Here is a 20,419-nt window from a genome sequence, read left to right as displayed (position 1 = left end):
CAATCCTGGAAGCGCTCTCCCTTCAGATCTGCCCGCCCTGGACGATCCTACACACAGACTTCTCGACGTGCCTGTCTGGTATAGCGCAGATCAGCCGACGCACTAAGCTTGTCGGCTGCTGCCCGTACCTCATCATATATTGCTACCTATTACTAGTCATGATAGAGATGCCACTATGTTTCTTTTACCCGTGCTCGGTACCTGCCGCTCCTGTTCAGTAAATTTCTGCCAAGCGTACGAACCATTGGCCTGTAGTTTCACCCGCACTTCAACGTACTACATATATCCTTTGATCTTTTGTACCACCCCTCACTTCGCACCTCTCAGCTGCTAATCAAATATCCTCGAAGAAGTCCTCGATGAAGCAATCGATCTCAGCAGCAAGTGCACCGATCGCGTTCTTCTAATCCTTGATTCTCACCCTCGCGATTGTACTGGATTAGTGGCCGAACTTGCCGAAGATCCGAACACACGCGGGTGCCTGCTGGCGACAACGGAATCGATCTTTTTTCCGGGACTATAAGCAGGTAGAGGCGGTAGTAGTTTCTACCAATGGAAAAGATATCGAGAGGAGTACATATATACGAGCGAGGGGCGAGATCCATTTTCCCTGGGGGCGCTTGGATTACCGAGGTTCTCGTGGAAAACCTGCAGTAGCTCTAGGATATGATACTCAAGCGAATGATTAGAGACAAGTAAATAAGAAGCCGTGGTGGAAACTTTCGGCAAGCTAACACGGTATCGCCGGGAGTAAGAAGTAGAGAATTGAGGGACTGATGGAGTTCTGCAACCAACCACGTTGGACGCCGGATGAAGGTAACAGTTGCAAAGGTAAATCATCCTAAATCGGTGGTGGCAAAAGAAAATGGGCGTAGAAGGAACAGATGCAGTCGAAACACTATCAACACGCTCTCGAAGTTCTCTGTCTGCGCCAAGGCGAGCGAAGAACCCTGTGATAGAGTATGCGCGGCGTTGTACGGTCCTTCTTGCTGTTATGGTCTCAGCGACAAGACATCTACCACAAATCTTCTGGTCCGTGGTCGACAGCACTTTAATTTTTATAACTCCATAAGCGAGGTAACCTGCTGGACCAGCGGCGATTGAAGCTTCGGGCGCAATCGCAATCGAAATTGTTGAGTTGATTTCACTGACTTATCTTTATACGTGTGGTGGTTTTCTGGGAACCTGGAAAGCGTGTCTATCAGGTATCTGATGTGCGTGTGAAGGTTGTATTTTCGTCATCTGTACTACCGGCTGGAGATGATTAAAATTCTATTCCTTACCCAAGATATTACTTCGAGCCGTTTCCGCGAAGCAAGTACCCCCCATTCTCATCATCATCCCCAAGCGGTATCATCTCAGCCTTTCTAACAGCCCTAAGCAGAACCCCTGGATGCAAAACTGCCATGATGACCACTACGCTGAACATCAGCGCCGCATCAAAAACATATAAGTACGCTTCGGTCTGATAAACCTTGCTCTCCGGCCCTTCCACAAACTCTGCCAGCCGAAATATACTCCGCACAACAACGAGCACACTAACGCTGTACAAAGCCCACATGTAGCGCTGCCATCTGACATGAGTCCGAAGTGACGTGGACGTGGGTTTGTTGTTAAGCCTCCGATGAAAAACCACTGCCATCAAGATGAAAAAAGCAAATGCAACCAGTTGCGTGCCCAGTCCCGCGATCACAACGGTATTTCCTGTCTTGACACCCTCTGGATCACCAGAAGTTTGCATTGCAGAGCCCATGATCTGGCACACGAACGAACCTATATCGATGATAACATAGATCTTTGTCGTCCAACGCGGGTTCAATACAGCGTGGTGCGTAGCATCGAGAGCACGGATAAGACGACCAAGCGTCATGTAGATGGTTGCTGCAAGGAGCGGCGCGGCCGCAAGAATGAGCATGAGTTGTATGAGGTAAGGGCTACCATTTCGGATATCGGATGAGGACCAGGCGCGACCGTAATAGCCTGCTGCTTCACCTGTGAGATTTGATGTTAGTCGATTGTACTACGTGGTGGTCATCGTGTAGCTACGAACCTACGCAACCCAGAACGAACGGAATAAAGAACCAACTTCGCAATGGGATGAGCATTACAAGATGAGCCAAACCACCGATTGCAAATAGCACCAGGAATACATAGCCAGCGGGTCCGGAAGGCGTATAGGGATAGAGATCGAAATCGGCTTGGCCCCTCGATGTGAGGGCATTAGACGCCATTTGCGAAACCAGGCTGATGCTAGCGATTGTCTTTGCGTGAGAAGCGAGGGAAAATGAATCAATGTAAGAATATAAAGGAAATGGTGTGAGGTGGCGAGGCGGATGGCGATGGAGTCAGTTGAGAGTTACCCACGTTACTATATACTGTTTTAATAAGATCCATGTTTCTCGCATTCGACTCTTACGCTCTCTTATCTCTCTCAAGCATTACTACAAGAGGGGCAGTGCCGCGCGGCATTTCCTCGGTCTAGTGTTCGGATGTTTCGTGTTGGTCTGCGAATTTTGTTGCGAAAGAGAATACGCGGTAATACGCCCTAATGCGCACAAGGATTTGTCGTCGAACGAGACCACTCACCTTATCTCTTCTGGGTTAGCAAACAATCGTCTCCCCTTTTTTATGCTTCTTTCGTTTATTTAAAGCTTCTACAGTCGGTTTCATATCCTGTGGTAATAGGTTAATTAGGATTTCTGGGTATCATTCATGGCTTTGCTATGAGCATTCAGCTGCTTGAGAAGGTCCATATAAAGAAGAAAAGGATGTCCAAGCTATGGAAGGGAACTGAGTCAGCACTTCATTTGACCTCCGAATTTCCTTGGGCAACCCGATTCTAACCATCTTTTATCGCTTGCGCTATCGTAAAGGAGGCCAACATGGCAATTCCAAAGGATGCGATCGGAACTCTCTGCACTACGAGGAGCCCTCAGATTAAATAGAGAGAAGAAGAATAGAGTGTAGTTATACAAGACCCCAAGAACATGGCCCAGCGCTTTGAACGCAGATTTGGCATCTGCTCTGACGACATGAGCAAGACTACCGACAACGGCCAAGCACACGCCATAATGACTACAGCCAAGGAATCGTTCAGCAAAAGGATCTTCATCCGTGGAGAGTCTTAAGTCTGCCAACAAAGAGAAAGGATGCGCTTGTTTGTCCTAATGAATGAGGCGTGCAAGGTATATACGGAAAGCTGGAATTCAACGCTCTTTGAGTATGCACGCTTCGCGTCTGGTCTTACTTTCTCCGTCGTACATGAAGTGGTTTACGCATGCTATATTAGAGATAAGTTGAATGGGCTAGAGGAGTCCTCTGAAACCTTTTGGTCTTCGGAACAGCAACATGGGTGAAATCGGTTGCGCAATAGAGGTGGCGGTTCTCTGAGATACCATAGCAACATGCATTCACCACAAGCAAGGCATAGATATGCCGTGGGAGCCTGTTGTATCCGAAACAGCCGGCTCGAATATCGTTGTACAGGAAGTCTTATCATGCATTCTGTAAAGCCGAGTTGGTTTAGACAGTCCTTAACAATGGACGTTAGGAGAAAGCTAGCCGAAGAACCCTACAATAACCAGCTAACAGCTCTTTGGGAAGAATGCTAGTAACGACCTCACAGGAGGCGATGGTAAAGAGATTGGATACAAGGGCTCCCGTACTAATATTGACTCTGTAGTGCCTCTTCGTCGGGAGTATGTAGTAGTAGCAGCAAGAAGTGAAAGCGAGAAAAAGCTAGAGAGCGTCAAGAGCTGTTGAAAGGCGTTGAAGGTACTAGGCGCGAGGTACATGAGAAGAGAATGAAACTGAGTGCGAGCCAGAACGTGGTGTTAATGTCTTAGTGCTGTGCTATTTGGACATGCAAGAGGTGAAGAAGTATACCTAAAAGATAGCGATAGCTCCTGGTGGGCTTCCGATGCCGCCCCTAACATGCAGTGGCGCACTGGTCAAGAAAAAAGTATACCTGCCCATCTCTTTGCACCTTTGGCTAAGCTTCTCGAGGTCCCACATCTCACCGATAGCGGTACCCCAGTGAACGAGGAGCCATTCATGAAGGCACCACCCCTCTTCGAACTTCGGTGGCCAGGCTTCGAAAGCAACAGTATCGCCAACGATTGCGGAGAAGTGACGGTCATAGAGCCATCTGACAGTCTTCTCGTTGGCCTGAAGACCGATGGCGACACTGTTATCACGCGTACCACTCTTGCGCTCCGCTTCGTTGGCATTGCTGTTATCGTCAGTCATGTTGAGAAACTGAGAAACTAACAGGACACGTACTTATGCCATCTTACGTAACCACTTCGTATCATCATAATATCACCCTGCTTCAGCGTAGTGCCTTGCCACTTTAGCGTCTCTTCTATCTCTTCAATTGGAATCTCATGTCTCGATACCGGGCTTGGTGCTTTCCCCTTCTTCTCTTCATACCAACTCAGCCAGTCGCATAGAACACCTCTTCCAACGATACCACCTCTTTCGCACCACTTGTGCGTACCGTTCGTGACGCTCTTAGCTGCCTCCTTATGTGAGAGACCGTTGTAGTACATGCCGCTCGCTTGATGCGCGAAATGCTTTAGACTATCCCACTGCGAACCGGCTTGCGTGTTGATGTGAAGCTCATCATCATTAGCGCAGAAGTTGGAGAATTCTGCAAAGTCGATCTGCTTTTGCTCCAATTCTTTTCGGTTGAAGCCTGGAAACTGGACGTTGTGAAGTTCCCAATCAAGTTGGATGTGCTCGCCGGTGCTGATCTCCTTGGAAGCGGCTTTCACGACATCCGAAGTGAGAAGGTTGATAGCTATCGGACATTAGGTCAGTTTATTGCGCTGTATGTGGGAGCTTCCTCACTTCCGACTTCGTCTTTCTCTCCATTCTTGTCGAAGAAACCCCATATGCTGCCTTGTGGCATATCCTTCACCTTTGGCAGGTCATCGAATGCTGGAAAGTTATATTCTTGTTTAGCCATTGTAAAAGTATTGATGCTTCTTCTATTGCAACTTTAGAGAATGTACCACGAAAGTGTCTTGCTCTGACGATGCTTTATGTTGGGGCCATGAGCGCCGAGGTCAATCCTGAGACCCCGCATCCAGTACTAATGCGTATCATGCGGAGCTTTTGGTTGTCAGAGCTTCCATGACGTCGGAAAATACCATTTAGCGTGTAGTGAATTTGCTAGTCTGTAACCAGATGATGGCAGTTGGTTGGTAGGCGGACCCGCTTCCGAAAGGTGCGCAAGCGGGGATGTTACTAGTTAGCGTACACTTAGGTAACCCGCCCGTCCGATGTCACCTGGATCAAGTCCAAGTACGGTACATCATCATTTTTAACAGAATAGATGAACTCTTGGTTGTCGATGCCAACCCCATGTTTGTTGGATTTATACTATGCTATGTCGTCAAGCAACATTATTGTATACCAAATAACTGACAAACTTACTCATCATACACGGCAGCAGTCAGTGCATCGGGCAGACTCACAATGCCGCCAGCAACGGATCCACAACCATCCTTCGAAGTGCAGTAGCCGGCGCAATTGGACAAGGTGACATACGTAGGATGAAAGCACCCTCAACAACAGAAGCTACTTCTGACTCGAGTCATGAGATGCTGCTTGGCCATCTTGGGATACTGTTGCGAGATGCAGATTACTATTCCTCGATAATCGTTGCAAAGCTCACCGCAAAAGAGTTGGGTGAAGATAGACTTCTCAAGCAGGCTCTCGTGTCGGCTGAGAACGAGAAGGCATCGATGAACTCGATGTTTTTCGCGCGTTCGACTGGGAATAGGTTTTGTCATTCAAAACATACATTTGTAATAATTACCAAAATCGGACTGGCTCATTGATTTGATGAGAAAATGAGCGTTTTCTCCAGGCAGCACGTAGTCCTCTTCCCATAGCCAGGCAAATGCGTTGCGTTCTCGCAGCTTCTTCACTGCGTGATCCGCAAAGGAGCGACGGAAAACTCTATCTGGTCACACGGTGACGACACCTTCCATGTACTTCTCGCTGGCCAACCCATCGTCTCTATCATCTCTAGAAGCCAATAACTGAAAGGTTGCGCTACCACTCAGCAAGTCCCGTTCCTGTTTACAAGGGAAATAGTCCACTCCAGTCCTAATAATGGGCACGTGGCTTGCGACTATGAGTGCAACTATCATGGAGATGGGAGAGTAGCCGCTTACATAACGTGTTACGTCGAAGTTCGCCCCGGTGGCTTCGAACAAATACTCTACGACTTCATTTGATTCGTCAGACCGATGACTGCCATAGGCAACATCGCAAAAGAATATGGTTGTGACAGGACATACGTCGACCTCGGCGATCATATTTGTTCGTTGGAGATCCCCAATTCTATTTAGGAGGATAAAGGTGGACGAATTGTTGTAAAGAAAGCAGATTCCCGAAAGCACCAGCAGCCCCTAGGCGACGTAACGCTTCTCGTTGTAGGCGATTGGCAATATCGGAATCGCGGCTTAGACGAGCTAGTATTGATACTGGAGCAAAACGTGTGAACAGTGTTCACTAAGTTGATGTGACCATCACTCATATATGCTATGGGAATGCAGCATTTCCGTACCGGTGCGAGATAAGTGGAAGTGTCCAGTAAGGGACCTAGCGATTTCACTGGCTAAACCTCATTGGGATATCTATGATTAGCAGTGGGGTACGATTCACAGTAGATTGAAAGATCGCTTGCATCATCGGGATTTGTATCATTGAATTCAAGAAGCATTCTGCGCCATTCAGTGCGACTGTAGAAGGCATGATCACCCTCCAGCCATACTTTCCGTGTTAGCCGGTCTTACGCCAGCCAAGCCTAGCAATTGACCCCGCCAGCAGCTGAACCTGCCAGTGGCTGTGCTTCCTCACATCTTTACCTACGTGCCACAACTACATTTATTCTAACATGGCCGACCTCGTATCAGGAATTTCCAGACTCAATCCGTTTTCGAAAAAAGAGATCGATGATGAAGAAAAGGGAGAATTTGTTGATGCCGGGACCGTAGCAGGCGGCGGTCACGCATCGAGGCAGTCGCATATCACAAAAGATAAGCTGCGCGTGAGCGAAGTACTCAAGAGCTTCCTCGTCAAAGAGGGGGTTTTGCAAGAGTCCGAAGCCGGCCTTAAGAGTGAGGAGCCAAGTACGGCGTTGAGAGAGCTGCTCGACAGAAGCCACATCAAGGTTCCGGCGGAGGTCATCAACAGGGACCATCCGCTCCCCGAATACTTCATCAGCTCGTCGCACAACACTTACCTGATGGCGCATCAACTCTTTGGCGAGTCGCATGCTTCTGCTTACGAGATCGCGCTGCACACAGGATCCCGTTGTGTAGAGATCGACGCCTGGGACAACGATGATAATCGAGAAGAGCCGAAAGTCACGCACGGGTATACACTCGTCTCTAACATACCATTCCGCCAAGTATGTGAGACGATTCGCGATGTCGTCGATAAAGAAGCTGCTAGCGAAAAGAATGCTGCACCTATCATGATCTCCCTAGAAAATCATTGCGGAGCGCATGGCCAGCTCCGCCTAGCGCAGATCATGCAAGAAGTACTTGGCCCCCGACTTCTCAGCAAGGCCATTCGCGACAAGGGCACACGTGAACAAGATGACTCAAGTAACCATGAGCATGTTACACTTGCTGAGCTTGGGAACAAAGTGGCGGTCATCGTGGAGTACCATCTACCCAATGAGGAGGAAAGTAGCAGTAGCGATTCGAGTTCCGACGAAGAGGAACAGAAGCAAGCTCATCATGAGTATTCAGAGAAAAAGAAGGCCACTAATGCTGGTACGATCATCCCCGAGTTGGCTGAGCTCGGGGTGTATGCTCAGTCGGTCAAACCTGTCAACAACTCCTGGTTCGAAGCAGAGCTTGACAACGCGCCCCATCACCAGCTTATCAACGTCTCAGAGTCAGGTCTGAGAGCCCACCTTCCTGCCAACTGTGCTAAGATCGCACGGCATAATGCGCACCACTTGATGCGCGTCTACCCCAAGGGCACCCGCATCTCCTCTAAAAATCTCGCACCAGTACCATTTTGGGGTATTGGCGCCCAGATATGCGCTCTCAACTGGCAAACCTTCGGCGCAAGCTCGCAGATCAACGAAGCACTCTTTGCCGGCTCTGGTGGCTATGTTTTGAAACCGGCAGCACTTCGTGCAGGGGGCTCTGGTAACCTCAACACTGGACGCCGAAAGAAACTTCGCCTACACGTTGCCGGTGCAACAGACGTTCCCTTGCCAAATGATCGCGACCATGATGACATCAAGCCTTACTTAACGTGTACCCTTGTGCATCCTAACGACATGAATAACATGCCACCCAAGCGCAAAACCGCCCCCTACAAGCCCCACAAATTGACCGGCTTCATGCACAAGGATAACTCGCCCGCTAACGATCCTGTCTGGAAAGATGTCCTAGAATGGGAATTCGAGGACAACGAGTTGACCTTCTTACGTTTGTTAATCAAAAGCGATGACAGCTTCTCGCGAAACCCAATCTTCGCTGTTGCAGCGATAAGACTGATGTATGCTATGCCCGGATGGAACTTCATTCGGATGCTAGACTTGGGTGGTCATGAGACCACATGTACGCTGCTTGTCAGATTTGAGCTTCTGGACATCTAGGAGTATTGGACCGGCAGTGAGTACGAGAGTGACGAGCCGGACTGCAACAGAGGGTGGCTATGTAAGGTCGCCAAGATGCACGAGAAGTTGTGTGGTGATGGAGGGAGTTGCTAAGTATCCGAAGTTACCACCGACTTACAGCTCTTGACGAAAAACTAGTGTATAACGTCTCAATACACGATTCTCCAACGATTTGTGCCACGCTCAGTTCTCTCCAGTACTACTTAGCGAAATCTTTTCCGAAGCATGCAGATCCCCGCAGATCGTTACTCCTTGGGCTACGCTCTAGAACACGTATTCCCGTCCACTAACGCCCGTTAGTCTCCACCTTTTAAGTGCTTCTCCAAACGCCCGAACACGACCCCGCGCCGGATTGAGACATGCTTCCGTTGCGCCTCCAAGCTCCTGCGCATTAGTCTCGTACCGTGCCGATGATGTCAACGTACGCACCTCGATCACAGTCAGCTCGTTCCTTGCCCCACTACCTAAGTATCGCCCATGCAAGCTTAGTGAGTGTGCACCACTCCCTCATCAAGCGACGACCACGCCGCAAACATGCAGTACGATAACGCAACTCCATGGGGACGGCCCGTCGCTGGATACAGTGGGGGTAACTATGCCGTTTGTGCCCGTTTGTGCCCGTTTGTGCCCGTTTGTGCATTGCCATGCTTTCGGATAGTCTACATGATGGGTAGTGATCGACTGAGTTGAACATGACTTGTACATGCATAACCGAGGGGCCTACAGACGGAGAGCTTTGCGTGTTGCTGGGGTATAGTGTGCGGGTGGTAATGGCAATCAGAGCGAGGGTCTTTCATTGCCGCATGCACGTTCATGAGCAGGCTTACGTCTTCTTATGACCTGGCTATGCATGGTGCTACACTGCCGTCTATATTGGCCTATTATAGCACAGGGATCGGGCGATAGGCCGGCATAGAAGCAAAAACAAAAGTGGAGATTAGAATCATACTTCCAGCGGGTCAGACGACGGAACGATAGTTGCCAGTATTATCGGCGGTAGCCTCGGATGACGCTCTGGATTTGCGAAATAGTTCATTACAACATATTTGATGAGAAATGTTGGTAAAAGATACCGAAATTGGTGAACACGTGTGATGGAGATTCAGACCTTCCCACTGCCACTCGACTCATCCTTCTCGCTCTCCGCGACATGCCCCTCTTTTTCTTCTCTGTCTCTTGAAACTATTTCCTGACCTGGTGTTACTCCCTCCGTCTCCAGAATATGGTTGGGTATCACCACGCCCTCCTCGGTTCGATCGTAGTTTGTGTCTTGTATATGATATATCCCCAAGTAGTAGAAACTTGCGATCCCTATCACATAAAACAATAAGATGCCACCTGCCTCAGCGATGAAAGGTATCTTGATGCTATCGAGGCCGAAACAAATTGCTTCACCCGCTCCAAGCACGCCGCGAAAGACACCAACATAGTGCGTAAGCTTCTGGGGAGAATTCGTAAGGGCGCCGATCCAGTAGTAGACGATGTTATGCCAAAGCTGTGAGAAGGTCCAGTTAAGCATGAAAAGAAAGAAAATCCATCCAAATTTTGGTTCGTCCCAATCTGTAGGGTTGGCGGGTGGATTGTTGCGATCGTAGTTTCGAGTTCGGATCTGCGTGATGTTAGTTCGTGTTACCGAGCCGTCGATGCCTACACATACCATCTCCCAGACCCACGCAATGACTAGAGGGATGCAAACACCTGTCAGGCCGACCAGTCCGCGCTTGCGGCGACCCCATCCCGGATAATCGAGGACGTATTGCAACGCCCACCCTGCTGGTATCTGTATGACAACAGCGATGAAAGAAAGCAGTGAGCGTGTGCGGAGATTGTTATTGAAAGCTGCAGAGATATAAGCGCTGACCTGATAACGGATTTCGAACGCCTACCATTTACTGATCCGCTGTATACCAAAAACCCTTCAGCTGGTAGAAATGCCGGTAGCATCATAAGGAGTATGGGGTCCGTGAAGACTAACAGATTCGTTCTGAGCTCCTCCCAAACTCCTCTTGGTCGATCAACGGCGACAACAGAACCATCGTCTCTCGTGAGCTTGTGTGGTCGAAGCAAAGTTAGACACAGTAGGCCACCAATGACCATGATGACTATGAAAGCAATGTACACTGATCGAGGTACACCAGCAACAGTATCCGAGTTCCTGTTTATGATGACTGGGATGATGCCACTAATGACTGAACCGAGCGCTTGCATGTTCATAAGTATCGTCGCATAGGATCCTTTTTCTCTTTCTTCGGGGTAGCCAGTTGCAACGTAGCCTGCAGTGATAAAGACCATTCCTGCACCAATACCGATGATAGGACCGGCGGCGTATGGGTAAGCACTCTTGCCTGTCTCATCGTAGTACCAGAGAGATCCCACGTACACAGCGTACGTTTGAACGCCAATGCACATGGTAAGACCAGGTCCAAGCTTGTTCAAGATAGAGCCACCAAAGGACGAAGAGAAGAACCATACTACAGGATGATCAGTACAGGTCACCCACAAGATTCATGTATGGTTGTTCACCTGCGCATAGCGTCGCATTGACAACCTGGACTACCTGCGCTGAATCCGGCTTCCCACCACCAGCTCCTAGAAGATTAAGCGCAACGTAGATGCCGGCAGAGGAACCAACACCAAGACCGGCGATTAGCATCTGAACCCACGGTCCGTGGTAACGAAACTGAGGAAGGTTCAGGATCCCCATGACGTGTCACGCAAGCTATCTCCAAAAAGCAACGCGACGCAAAGATGAGCAAGAACAGAGGATATTAACGACAAATGCAGAGGTGAAAGTTACACTAACAAAGAGAAGGGCCGAGGCGTGGGAGTAATATAAACTTCAAGCCATCTGGTGCTGCGCCTCCCCCAGGACCCTGAGAATCAAGAGTGGGTGCACTAAGCACCAGCACAAGCTCACACCCTCAACACGAGGCAAGCAATGGCAAGTCGCAGCCTCCACCGATAGATAGCAACTTGTCAGAAACTACCAGGGTTCTGCCGCATGGCGTCCAGGGCCCATTGATTCGTCTGCTTCATTTGGCAGTAATCGACCACAGTATCCTAGTGGCTTCGAAAGCTAGTGCGCAGTGTGCTCACCGACGAACCAAAACTCCATGATAGCGGATACTAGCGTCAGGTTTCCGTACTGGGCTAGCTGACTCGCTAGGGGCGGGCTGTCAACCCGTAAAGAAGAGCTGGTGGCCTAAGCCAAGGAAAAAGAAATTGGAGAGCATTGGGGAACGCTGGTACTGCCCTGAACGCTGCACCTTGGGAGAAACAGTGCCTGAAGATGCTGCACTTATTCAGTCATCAGATAGAACACAGCCTACACCTACTTCGATAGATTTGTGGCAAGCTTAGCAATAACTTAAGAAACTGTTCGGGTTGGACTGCATTTGACGTTGCACATAGGTGCTGCAATTAGGGTTACTAACACTCCGAGGATTACTCCACCGTAGAGTACGCTACGCGGCCGCCGTCAGCAAAACTACGACACCGAGTGTACGGATCCGATTATCATAAAGGAACTCGTGTCCACTGCAATGGGATACCCCAGACGGGCCGTCCCTGTGGCTGCCGTTTTTCTCAATCCCAGACCTGCCGACAACTCACGTTGATGCGCTTGGTGCCCATGTAGCCCTTCCACTTCTTGTAGGCTTTCTCTTCGGCTGCTGTAGAGCCTGGTGTACCTGCCGGCCAACTTGCAAGGTAGGATGGACATGTGCTAGGTATCGAACGCGCCATCGCGTGCCAGGCCCAGCGAGCGTCGCCGGTCAGATGCACAACGTCGCCACTGTGGACTCGGATGGCAACGCTTCTGGGTGCATTCTCACCCTCTCCATCATCTTCTCCTCGTGCCATGATGAAGATACCATCGCATCCGACGCTGAAACTTGCAAGCGCTCTCTGACACTGCTCGCTGACGTCGCGATGTACAGGCATGAAGTCTTTAGCTGAGTACATCAAAACCACACCAGATTCTGGCCGGATATGGGGAAAGAGGCCAGTCACAAGTGTTGATAAATCTGCCGGGAATGGCGTTGCATGCTTTGCATAGCTACGAGTAGGCCAATCGTATTGCTCGCCCAGTGTTAGCCAACGAAGCTTGGTGTACAAAAATTGCTCGTTGTTAAGCGGATTCAGCTTGTCTTGAACTTTCGGCATTAAACAGTCCTCCGGTGCTGCTCGTTGACGCAAAAAAAAGCTACTGTCGAATCGCAGTTCGTCCGATGTGGGTTTCGGAGGGTACGGGATATCATAATCCGCCTGGAGGTTGATCTTGTGGCCTGCATCTGCCAGATCTCGGTGCATGAGACATGACGTAAAAATGACCTGTGTCTCAGGGGGAAGAAGTCCAGATATAACTTGAAGGCCAGGGAAGTCGCGATGTTCGAAGATCTGCGCATCTTCTGCAGGTATAGCGAGTGGTTTGCCCCTTGCGTATGCCTGGCAAGCAGCTTCAATCTGAGTCGCGGGAATGATGCCTGCAGGGCGCCAGATGTCTTTGTGATCTTCACTAAACTGGTCGCGTTTGCTAAGGTCAAAAATGTCTGGGTCGGTATCTAGGTCAGCTTTACGCATGCTTTGATATCGCCAATGTTCCTTCTGAATGAATTGTGGTGGTGTAGCATGCGTATCATGATGCACCGAGCCCTTCTGCCATAACTGTTAGCCGAACCCGTTCAGTACGAAGGGGCGACATACGAACGCGCTCGGTGGCATCCGTGGACAAGTCCATTGCCGCGGTAGGGTAGAAGAATTGTCGAATGTGGGGACGAACTGGCACCTGGAATGATGATTGTCTTCTCAATGAGACATGTAGCCGCCTCAGAAATTGCATCAACTGCAGTAAGAGCGTAGAAAAGGTCGAAACTGAGATGCACAGAATGCTACCTAAGCTGCATAATTGGCATTACAGGAGGGCTAGGCCTACGAAAAGAATGAGTGCGAGAGGTGGCTCGTGCGTTTGTCTTATCGATAAGCAGCACAGGAGGGCCTTCAACTAGTGCTTTTCGCATTCTCAGTCTAGACCTGTCTTTGACGGCGATCTAGCTAACACACGATGAGCGTTGTACTGCCGCTCGCTGTCGTCGCTGATATTGATATCTTCGAAGGGTGAATGAAGATGTGAGACATCTATTTCGTGCAAAAACATCGCGACATGATATCAGATAGCGTATGACGCAAGTGCAGGTGAAAAGACGTAGAGAACAGGGTCTTTTGTCTAACAAAAACAAGGACTCTTCCAATACTCTACTTTCACACTGCCTAGTTTTCTACCTTGAACTGAGCGCTATCAACCAGTCATCTCATCATTTTCTATCATCAGATAGAAGACATTGACTGAGGGCTTTACTCTACCGCGCTCCGTTCAGATCCTTCGATTGCGCCGCCCCACCGTTCGTCATCGTCGCCGCTGAGTGTGCTTCGTCGTCATTTACCTCGATCATCACAATGCATGTGCACGTTGGGGCTGTTGTACCTTCGGCCTGTCCCTGGAACATGCTACCGGTAGTGTTGAAAACGTATGGCCTCTCGAGGAGTTCGATAATATGGAGGTGGTTTTTGGACACAAAACACGCTTCGTGTATATTGCGATGGTGTGAGCAATCTCTTCGGGATATACGAAGCTGGACTAGACGATATCAGTAGCTTCCGGACCGAAACTTCAAAGGCTACAATACCTGCATCTACCAAAACTTGAGTGAGCTGGGGTTCTTCTTTGTCTGCCCACATACCAACACAGTCGAGGTCACTGCGATGCACTTGCATAGCGGTGCCAGCGGGTTCGTTACCATGTTCTTCGGCAGAGTTCTCGTGCCCATGAGATAACGACGGGAGATGTACTTGGCGATCATTTTGAAAAGAGCCAGGACTAACGGCTGATATAACCACTGCCGTCGGTACTGAAGAAGCCATTCTGTTCTTCAAGACTCCAAAGGAAATGAGAAAGACTACCCACTACACTTCAACAGCGGCGCGTGAGGCGCTACTTATACTTCACACGCTGTGACATTGGCTGAGATACAACGAGCCACTCTTCCTCTGTGTAGAACACACATTCATTGCGCAGCCCCAATATTGACTACGACTGACAGCACAGAGTCGCATGACTCGGCTTGTTCATTCCGCCGTCTGTTAGTACCCCAGTGAGCTAGCTGTATGTAGAAGGTTTAGATCTTTGTTATGGAATCGGGGATACGGGCTAGGGGCCGCTACGGGTCTTGTACCTATCAGGCAAGAGTCGGAGGACACCTATCCTGGCGTGGGATCGCGGCTGTGGATACAGAACCCAAGCGAACTTCTCAAATCAACAGACCCATGACCATGGCACTCATTGCAGCTTCCGCGGCCGAATCAGACAAGAGAATTAAGAGGTTAAGGTGGGTCTGCAAACATGAGCGCCTGCCGTGTGGTGTCATGCATCGGATGTAGCCTTGCTCACGCGGTGAAACAAACTCGTTCCACGGACGAGCATAGTTACACGCGAAGTAGGGATCGGCATCCCGAGCGATTGATACAGTCCAGACACGCTCAAGATAAGGCAGCTGGAGAGCCGAATGTCTCCGCTACGTAGCTCGAGTGAGCAGTGCATCGGGCAAGAACCGTTGAGAGTGAGCTTGTACCAAGAAAGATGCTGTCTCTTCAACACGGAACCGCAAGCCGCATTCAGTTACTTTTTATCATGCTACATGATCGAACATGAATACCAAGTACTCAGTGGAGCAGAAAAACATGCAGTAGTACTTGGAGATCGGGTCATAAAGTCCCCTCCCAAGATTAAAATTACGTTGCCGAAATTAGTGAGAGACTGCCTTAGGCATGTATATTTCTCGATCTGGCCTTGATCGGTGTAGATAAGGGCTATGATGACAATGTAGTAAGATGATGATTAGGCAACACCCATTGTGCAAGGTACAGACCACTTGAGTGGTAGAAATCAGGCTATGTATATGGGGAAGGGTGCCGGCCCTCAAGGGTGCAGAAAATCTTGCAAGGCCTGAGCAGCCTTATCGGTCCAAAGAGGAAGGAATGGGAGGATGAGCCGCTTCCCCGTAGATCCTATCGTTGCTTAAAAACGTCACCGGGTAAAACTTCGTAGTGTCACCCAATGACACACTGCTGTACACTTACACAGCCTTGTTACCTGCGCAGGAGGCAGGACCACACAACCCGATCCCCCAGACTTAGTTCCATGCAGCCGTTCTTCTGGAATAATTTGGCCAGCCTTAGTATGGAGAAGTAGCAAAATTGTACGAGAACTTGGGCGTAGCGGAGTCTACTTCCGCAAACTCGAAGACTAAACGACCGCGGTGTCTCTTTGCAGCCACGCGCTTGTTGCTGAAGTTACTAGACAGCTATTCTCAGATGTACGCAACGGGAGCTGCGTACGTGTAAACAAGTAGTGACGAAAGGCTTGCGACTTCGGCGGTACTGTGCACCTCTTCTTCGGACGACAATTTCTAAGTAAGCTGATAAGGTCTTGGTGGCGTCACCGCCGGTTTGCGCTTTGATAGAAGCTTCTTCCGGTGGGCTGCTGCAGTCTTCTGGAAGCCTGCTGTTGATGGAAGGTGCCAATTCCTGGGCACACGCGGCCGTGGAGCGCCTAATACTGGCACGCTGGGCTCAGAATGATTGCTGGGTTAGCGGTAAAGCCTACATCCTTCTTTGCAGGCAAATGGCTGGAGATTTTCGCAACCAAAAGCTCAAGTCGCTATCGTTCGTGCGGTGTGGCAGCGTGGTGGGTTCCTGGTTGCAGACTTAGGCGCTCCCCCTGCGTCTGTGTGCATGAGGGTGGGTGAGCAGCTCGTTTGTTTGGTTATGAAGACGCCGGGGACGGAAAAGACAGGACCTCATACCCACAACTATTTTCCTCGTGCAAATCCTCCAAATCTCCCATGTTTTGTAGTTTCGGTTTCGTATCAGATTGTAATGGACTGGTATACTATTGCATGTCTGCAGCCTGCTCACTTACCACCAACCGCGCCACAGATGGCCAACAAGGATAGGAGGCGCGATTCGTTTGACATGCATCCTTCGCAACCCGAATCCTTCGCATGCAGTTGAAACTTATTAGTTTATGATCATAGCCGCAATTGAGCTGTGGCGCAGTGTGAGACTATCGCCTTGACTTTGGTACTGTGCCCCTGCCGAGTGAACTGCAAGGTATCGTTACGAATGTCGACATATTCGACAGCGATAGAAGATTGGCTAGATCTCTAATCTCAGAGAGACCTAGCATGTTTCATTTCTCAGTGAGAGTGAGCACTAAGGCTGTAGGCGGGTGCGGTGTCTGTTGACTGGAGGCATGGAAGGACGAGTAGTTCAGCTGGTAGCCTCACTTCCACACCGCCTCGTGAGGCCAAGCCCCGCTGGCATCGTTTGTCTACCTCAGTAGGTTAGCCAGGCCTGTGAAGTAGATATTGGCCCCTATGTTGGCAGCCACTAGAGGTTTCCATGGAACCGGTTTGCCGCGTATCGTGCAACCGAATCTGGGAACAGAATCGAGATTAGGAGGTTAGATGATGAACTGCGATGCCTTTCACGACCGACTTTTGTCGCACTGCGGCCGCGGTATTTGCGATGACATATCACGACGCTGTGATCATCTCAATATTGGCAAGATTCTTTTGACTATTGTAGAGCATATGAGTGCAAAATAATGCTCTACATTCCAGATCGAAGATGTTACAGTAACTCAAGCAACGATATAGAACCATTAGCACGAGGTTATCAGGCCAATAATCTTCGAATTCCTGATGCGTCGGTGAACAATCTTGGAAGCGACGTCAAAAAGCCGCGCCAAAGAGGGCCCGTCCTCGGCTTCAGGGTTCATTTCTGTTCAGCTAGACCAAGCAGCAAACACTATCTGAATGGCCTTGATCAGATGGATATCACACCTATCGTTCGATCGACCTTGCAGTAACGACGCAGACTTGTAGATCGTAGCGTCCACTCCTGCACGTAGATGCGTCGGTGTTGAACATAGTGGCGACATTATCTGATGTACCGTATCGAAGCCCAGGTACCTAATCACGCTACCGACACTGGAAGCGATCGCTTACTGTGGCGCAAACGGCGACCGATAAATCTTTTGTCGAACTGGATATAATTGGCCAAGTAGATCGTGAAAATACATTGTACGCTACAAAGATGGCCGTACTAACAACTGCCCAGTTTTGATCTTCAAAAGAACTCCATTAAGATGTCAGTGCCGAGGAGGTTCCTTGGCGTAGCGACCGTCGCAACCTGGCACTTTGCAAGAAAGAAACAACCCCATCCAGAAACTACCCATACCAGGTTTCACAATAGTCTTTATTCAAACGGTTTTCCTACTGCCGATCCGGCACGGTCTCATTTGTCGTTGTGTGGGGGAATTGGATTGGCTGCGGCAGCAACTTTAGAAGCTCGAATAATGGCATCGATCTCACGGGACATATTGTCACTCCTAGGTCTTCCAGAAGACGCACAAGTGCACCCACTGCTTGCTGAAGAGCCGATACACCAATCTTGCGTCAGAGTCAAGGGTGGGGTGTACTGGAGCATCTCGCGTGTGAATGTTGCCAACTGAGATCCAGATTGCCGGAAATCGGTTGCAAGCACAGCCGCATGATATGGGCATGGGGCGGTTGAAGGTAAACGCCGTATTTCGTTGGCCGCTAAAGAAGACATGGTGTGGTTGTGGTTTTCGATAGAGAAGGCATCGCGCCTACTGCGACTGCCCATATTTGCAAGGTTTGCGAATCAAAATGACCGTGTTGGTGGTTGGTACTGAGTGCTGAAATGTAAGCCAAAGTCTTTCGAGACCAACCTCAAGGGAGAAAACTAACATCGAACTCACCAGCAACTTCGACAAGCTGGATTTCGAAGGTTGATTTGATACTGGAAAGTCTGAGGTGGTTGATGGTAATGTTGATATCAGGTCGGTGCTGGGACCTTTTAAGTCTATATGGTGCCCATGTATCCCAGACTTGAAGCCAGTGTGGTTGCTTCGCACGTGTTCGTATCTTTCACTCCTTTTCTGACGCACTGTCTTGATCTATTACGGCAACGTGAAGCATGGAGCTTCACTAGCTCTGGCCGTTTTGGTAAGAGCAGCAATGAACCAGGGCATGGTACAGGGTTGTAAGCTGCATCGTTTACTTGTTACCCAAGTCGTTGGATCGTGATGCGATCCGGTGGCGTTTCTGCTCCCGGTGCTGGTGTGAAATCTTTCGAGCTTTACCTCTCTTTAGGGTCTTACTACTCACAATCAAATTCGTTGTACACAAGGGCATTAGCCGTCTGTCATCATGATACTAGAGTATCACGGGTATCTTCTAGATGCGTGAAGATATCAGGCTAGACGTCCAACAGATCCGAGTCTTATCGTACTGGTAGACCAATCGCAAACTTCCGGCTCAGCCGTGCATCTTCAGTTTCATGTGTGTACCTTCAGCGGAGAAAGGGGGTAAAGAGGCCAGGACATGGACCATAAAACTCACAGACACCCAGGAAGAGCATCGGCCGACTCAAGTGCTCCTGTTTATGGAAGCGTAGATGCAGGTCGCATACCCTCAGCATGGGGGCGCAGGCTCCTGACTATGTCGATCTCGCAAATGTATGGGCTTGGTGCGTATCAACCCCTACCTATCCCGTTGTCAGAGATTCGTGGCGAGGGAACTGAATGTCTTGCGGACGAAACGTGTTTGCGCTAAGCATGCAAATAAGATACCCGAAAAGACGCGAACATATGCAGCATCAAACAAGACCTGCACTTACGATGGCACGTCCAGGATTATAGCAAGTGCTGGATCCACTGGTAAGCCCTCAACACTACTCAGTCCAAGATAAGCACTAGCATTGTAGCGGTCCTGCAGCCAGTTCTGGCAATCCCCCTGAGGAACCCATCTGTAGGCCTAGTCCCAGAGCTATAGGCAGGACAGTGGATCTAGCAGGATGCGAGTGTTCACACGTCACACCCCCGATCTAGCTGACAGATGACAGATGCAGGTACCAGTCTCCAGAACCATATATCTTCGGGCGCTCGGAGCACATACGGCAAAGTCTTGGCCACCTGAGATATGGGTCGGCATTAGTAACACTCACTCGAAAAGTTGGCTAAATATGAGTCCTCGAGCATTCAGTGACTGTCTCGCCTTCCTTGGTGCTGTAGTCGCGACAGATGGTATGGACCATCATCTCATCATCAAGAGGCTCATACGGGTCTGTTTGGCTTCAACCGAGGACTTTCGATCCCATTATGAGTGCATTTCTGAAGTTCCGGAGGGTTCCAGACAATGAGCCATACAACGCTGGAGGTGCAAAGCAGATGGAACTGTTGTCCGAAGCGTCGCAGATGTGAAATTTGCGTGGAAGGAAATTAGGCAAACGTCCGTGCCATCGCATAGCATGTCCAGGTGATCGTCTGATCCTGATACCCAGCCATGGCAGATGTAAGATTGTTCCTGCATCCGATTTTTGCCATGGTGTTTGCTGCCAATGCCTTGATTCGCTCAGACGGTCTGTTTCGAATGTGCCTCGTAATTTCCTAACAAACTATATGAAGAAGATCCATGAAGACAGTAGGCGATGCAGTAACAAATGCTCAAGCCTGAGGGCAAAGACCATGTGCTATCCCACTTAGGGCTAGGCATGAATGCGTTGTCCTACACACCATCAGACTACGCTTCCAACGCCCTGGAAACCGGTGAAAAAGGCCCCAGCCAACGTGCCGATCGTGGTACTGAAACACGCAGATGAGGTAGTGATGGCGATTTGGAA

General features: G+C 49.6%; 6 protein-coding genes across 6 annotated transcripts; 2 read left to right on the top strand and 4 right to left on the bottom strand.

Annotated features, from left to right (window-relative positions):
* Positions 1–1,291: 1,291 nt before the first annotated feature.
* On the bottom strand, positions 1,292–2,231 carry AA0111_g3116 (hypothetical protein; the record flags this gene model as incomplete). The annotated part of the gene is made up of 2 exons (XM_028648964.1): positions 1,292–1,992; positions 2,051–2,231. The coding sequence occupies 2 exons, from the start codon at positions 2,229–2,231 to the stop codon at positions 1,292–1,294; spliced, it is 882 nt and encodes a 293-aa protein (XP_028509433.1).
* A 756-nt stretch (positions 2,232–2,987) lies between these two features.
* AA0111_g3115 (hypothetical protein) lies at positions 2,988–3,128 on the top strand (the record flags this gene model as incomplete). Its single annotated transcript, XM_028648963.1, has 1 exon — positions 2,988–3,128. One exon carries the CDS (start codon positions 2,988–2,990, stop codon positions 3,126–3,128), a length of 141 nt encoding a protein of 46 aa, XP_028509696.1.
* Positions 3,129–3,885: 757 nt separating this feature from the next.
* Positions 3,886–4,969, bottom strand: AA0111_g3114 (hypothetical protein; the record flags this gene model as incomplete). Its single annotated transcript, XM_028648962.1, has 3 exons — positions 3,886–4,231; positions 4,282–4,801; positions 4,852–4,969. 3 exons carry the CDS (start codon positions 4,967–4,969, stop codon positions 3,886–3,888), a joined length of 984 nt encoding a protein of 327 aa, XP_028509697.1.
* A 1,941-nt stretch (positions 4,970–6,910) lies between these two features.
* Positions 6,911–8,635, top strand: AA0111_g3113 (hypothetical protein; the record flags this gene model as incomplete). The annotated part of the gene is made up of 1 exon (XM_028648961.1): positions 6,911–8,635. One exon carries the CDS (start codon positions 6,911–6,913, stop codon positions 8,633–8,635), a length of 1,725 nt encoding a protein of 574 aa, XP_028509435.1.
* Positions 8,636–9,758: 1,123 nt separating this feature from the next.
* On the bottom strand, positions 9,759–11,360 carry AA0111_g3112 (hypothetical protein; the record flags this gene model as incomplete). Its single annotated transcript, XM_028648960.1, has 4 exons — positions 9,759–10,265; positions 10,314–10,495; positions 10,543–11,127; positions 11,180–11,360. 4 exons carry the CDS (start codon positions 11,358–11,360, stop codon positions 9,759–9,761), a joined length of 1,455 nt encoding a protein of 484 aa, XP_028509517.1.
* Positions 11,361–12,241: 881 nt separating this feature from the next.
* AA0111_g3111 (hypothetical protein) lies at positions 12,242–13,394 on the bottom strand (the record flags this gene model as incomplete). The annotated part of the gene is made up of 2 exons (XM_028648959.1): positions 12,242–13,312; positions 13,365–13,394. The coding sequence occupies 2 exons, from the start codon at positions 13,392–13,394 to the stop codon at positions 12,242–12,244; spliced, it is 1,101 nt and encodes a 366-aa protein (XP_028509434.1).
* Between the last annotated feature and the right edge of the window lie 7,025 nt (positions 13,395–20,419).

Source organism: Alternaria arborescens (assembly GCF_004154835.1).
Source record: "Alternaria arborescens strain FERA 675 chromosome Unknown contig_5, whole genome shotgun sequence".
NCBI lineage: Eukaryota > Fungi > Ascomycota > Dothideomycetes > Pleosporales > Pleosporaceae > Alternaria > Alternaria arborescens.
The sequence above is the reverse complement of the archived record's forward strand: the minus strand, read 5'-3'. Positions and strand labels throughout refer to the sequence as shown.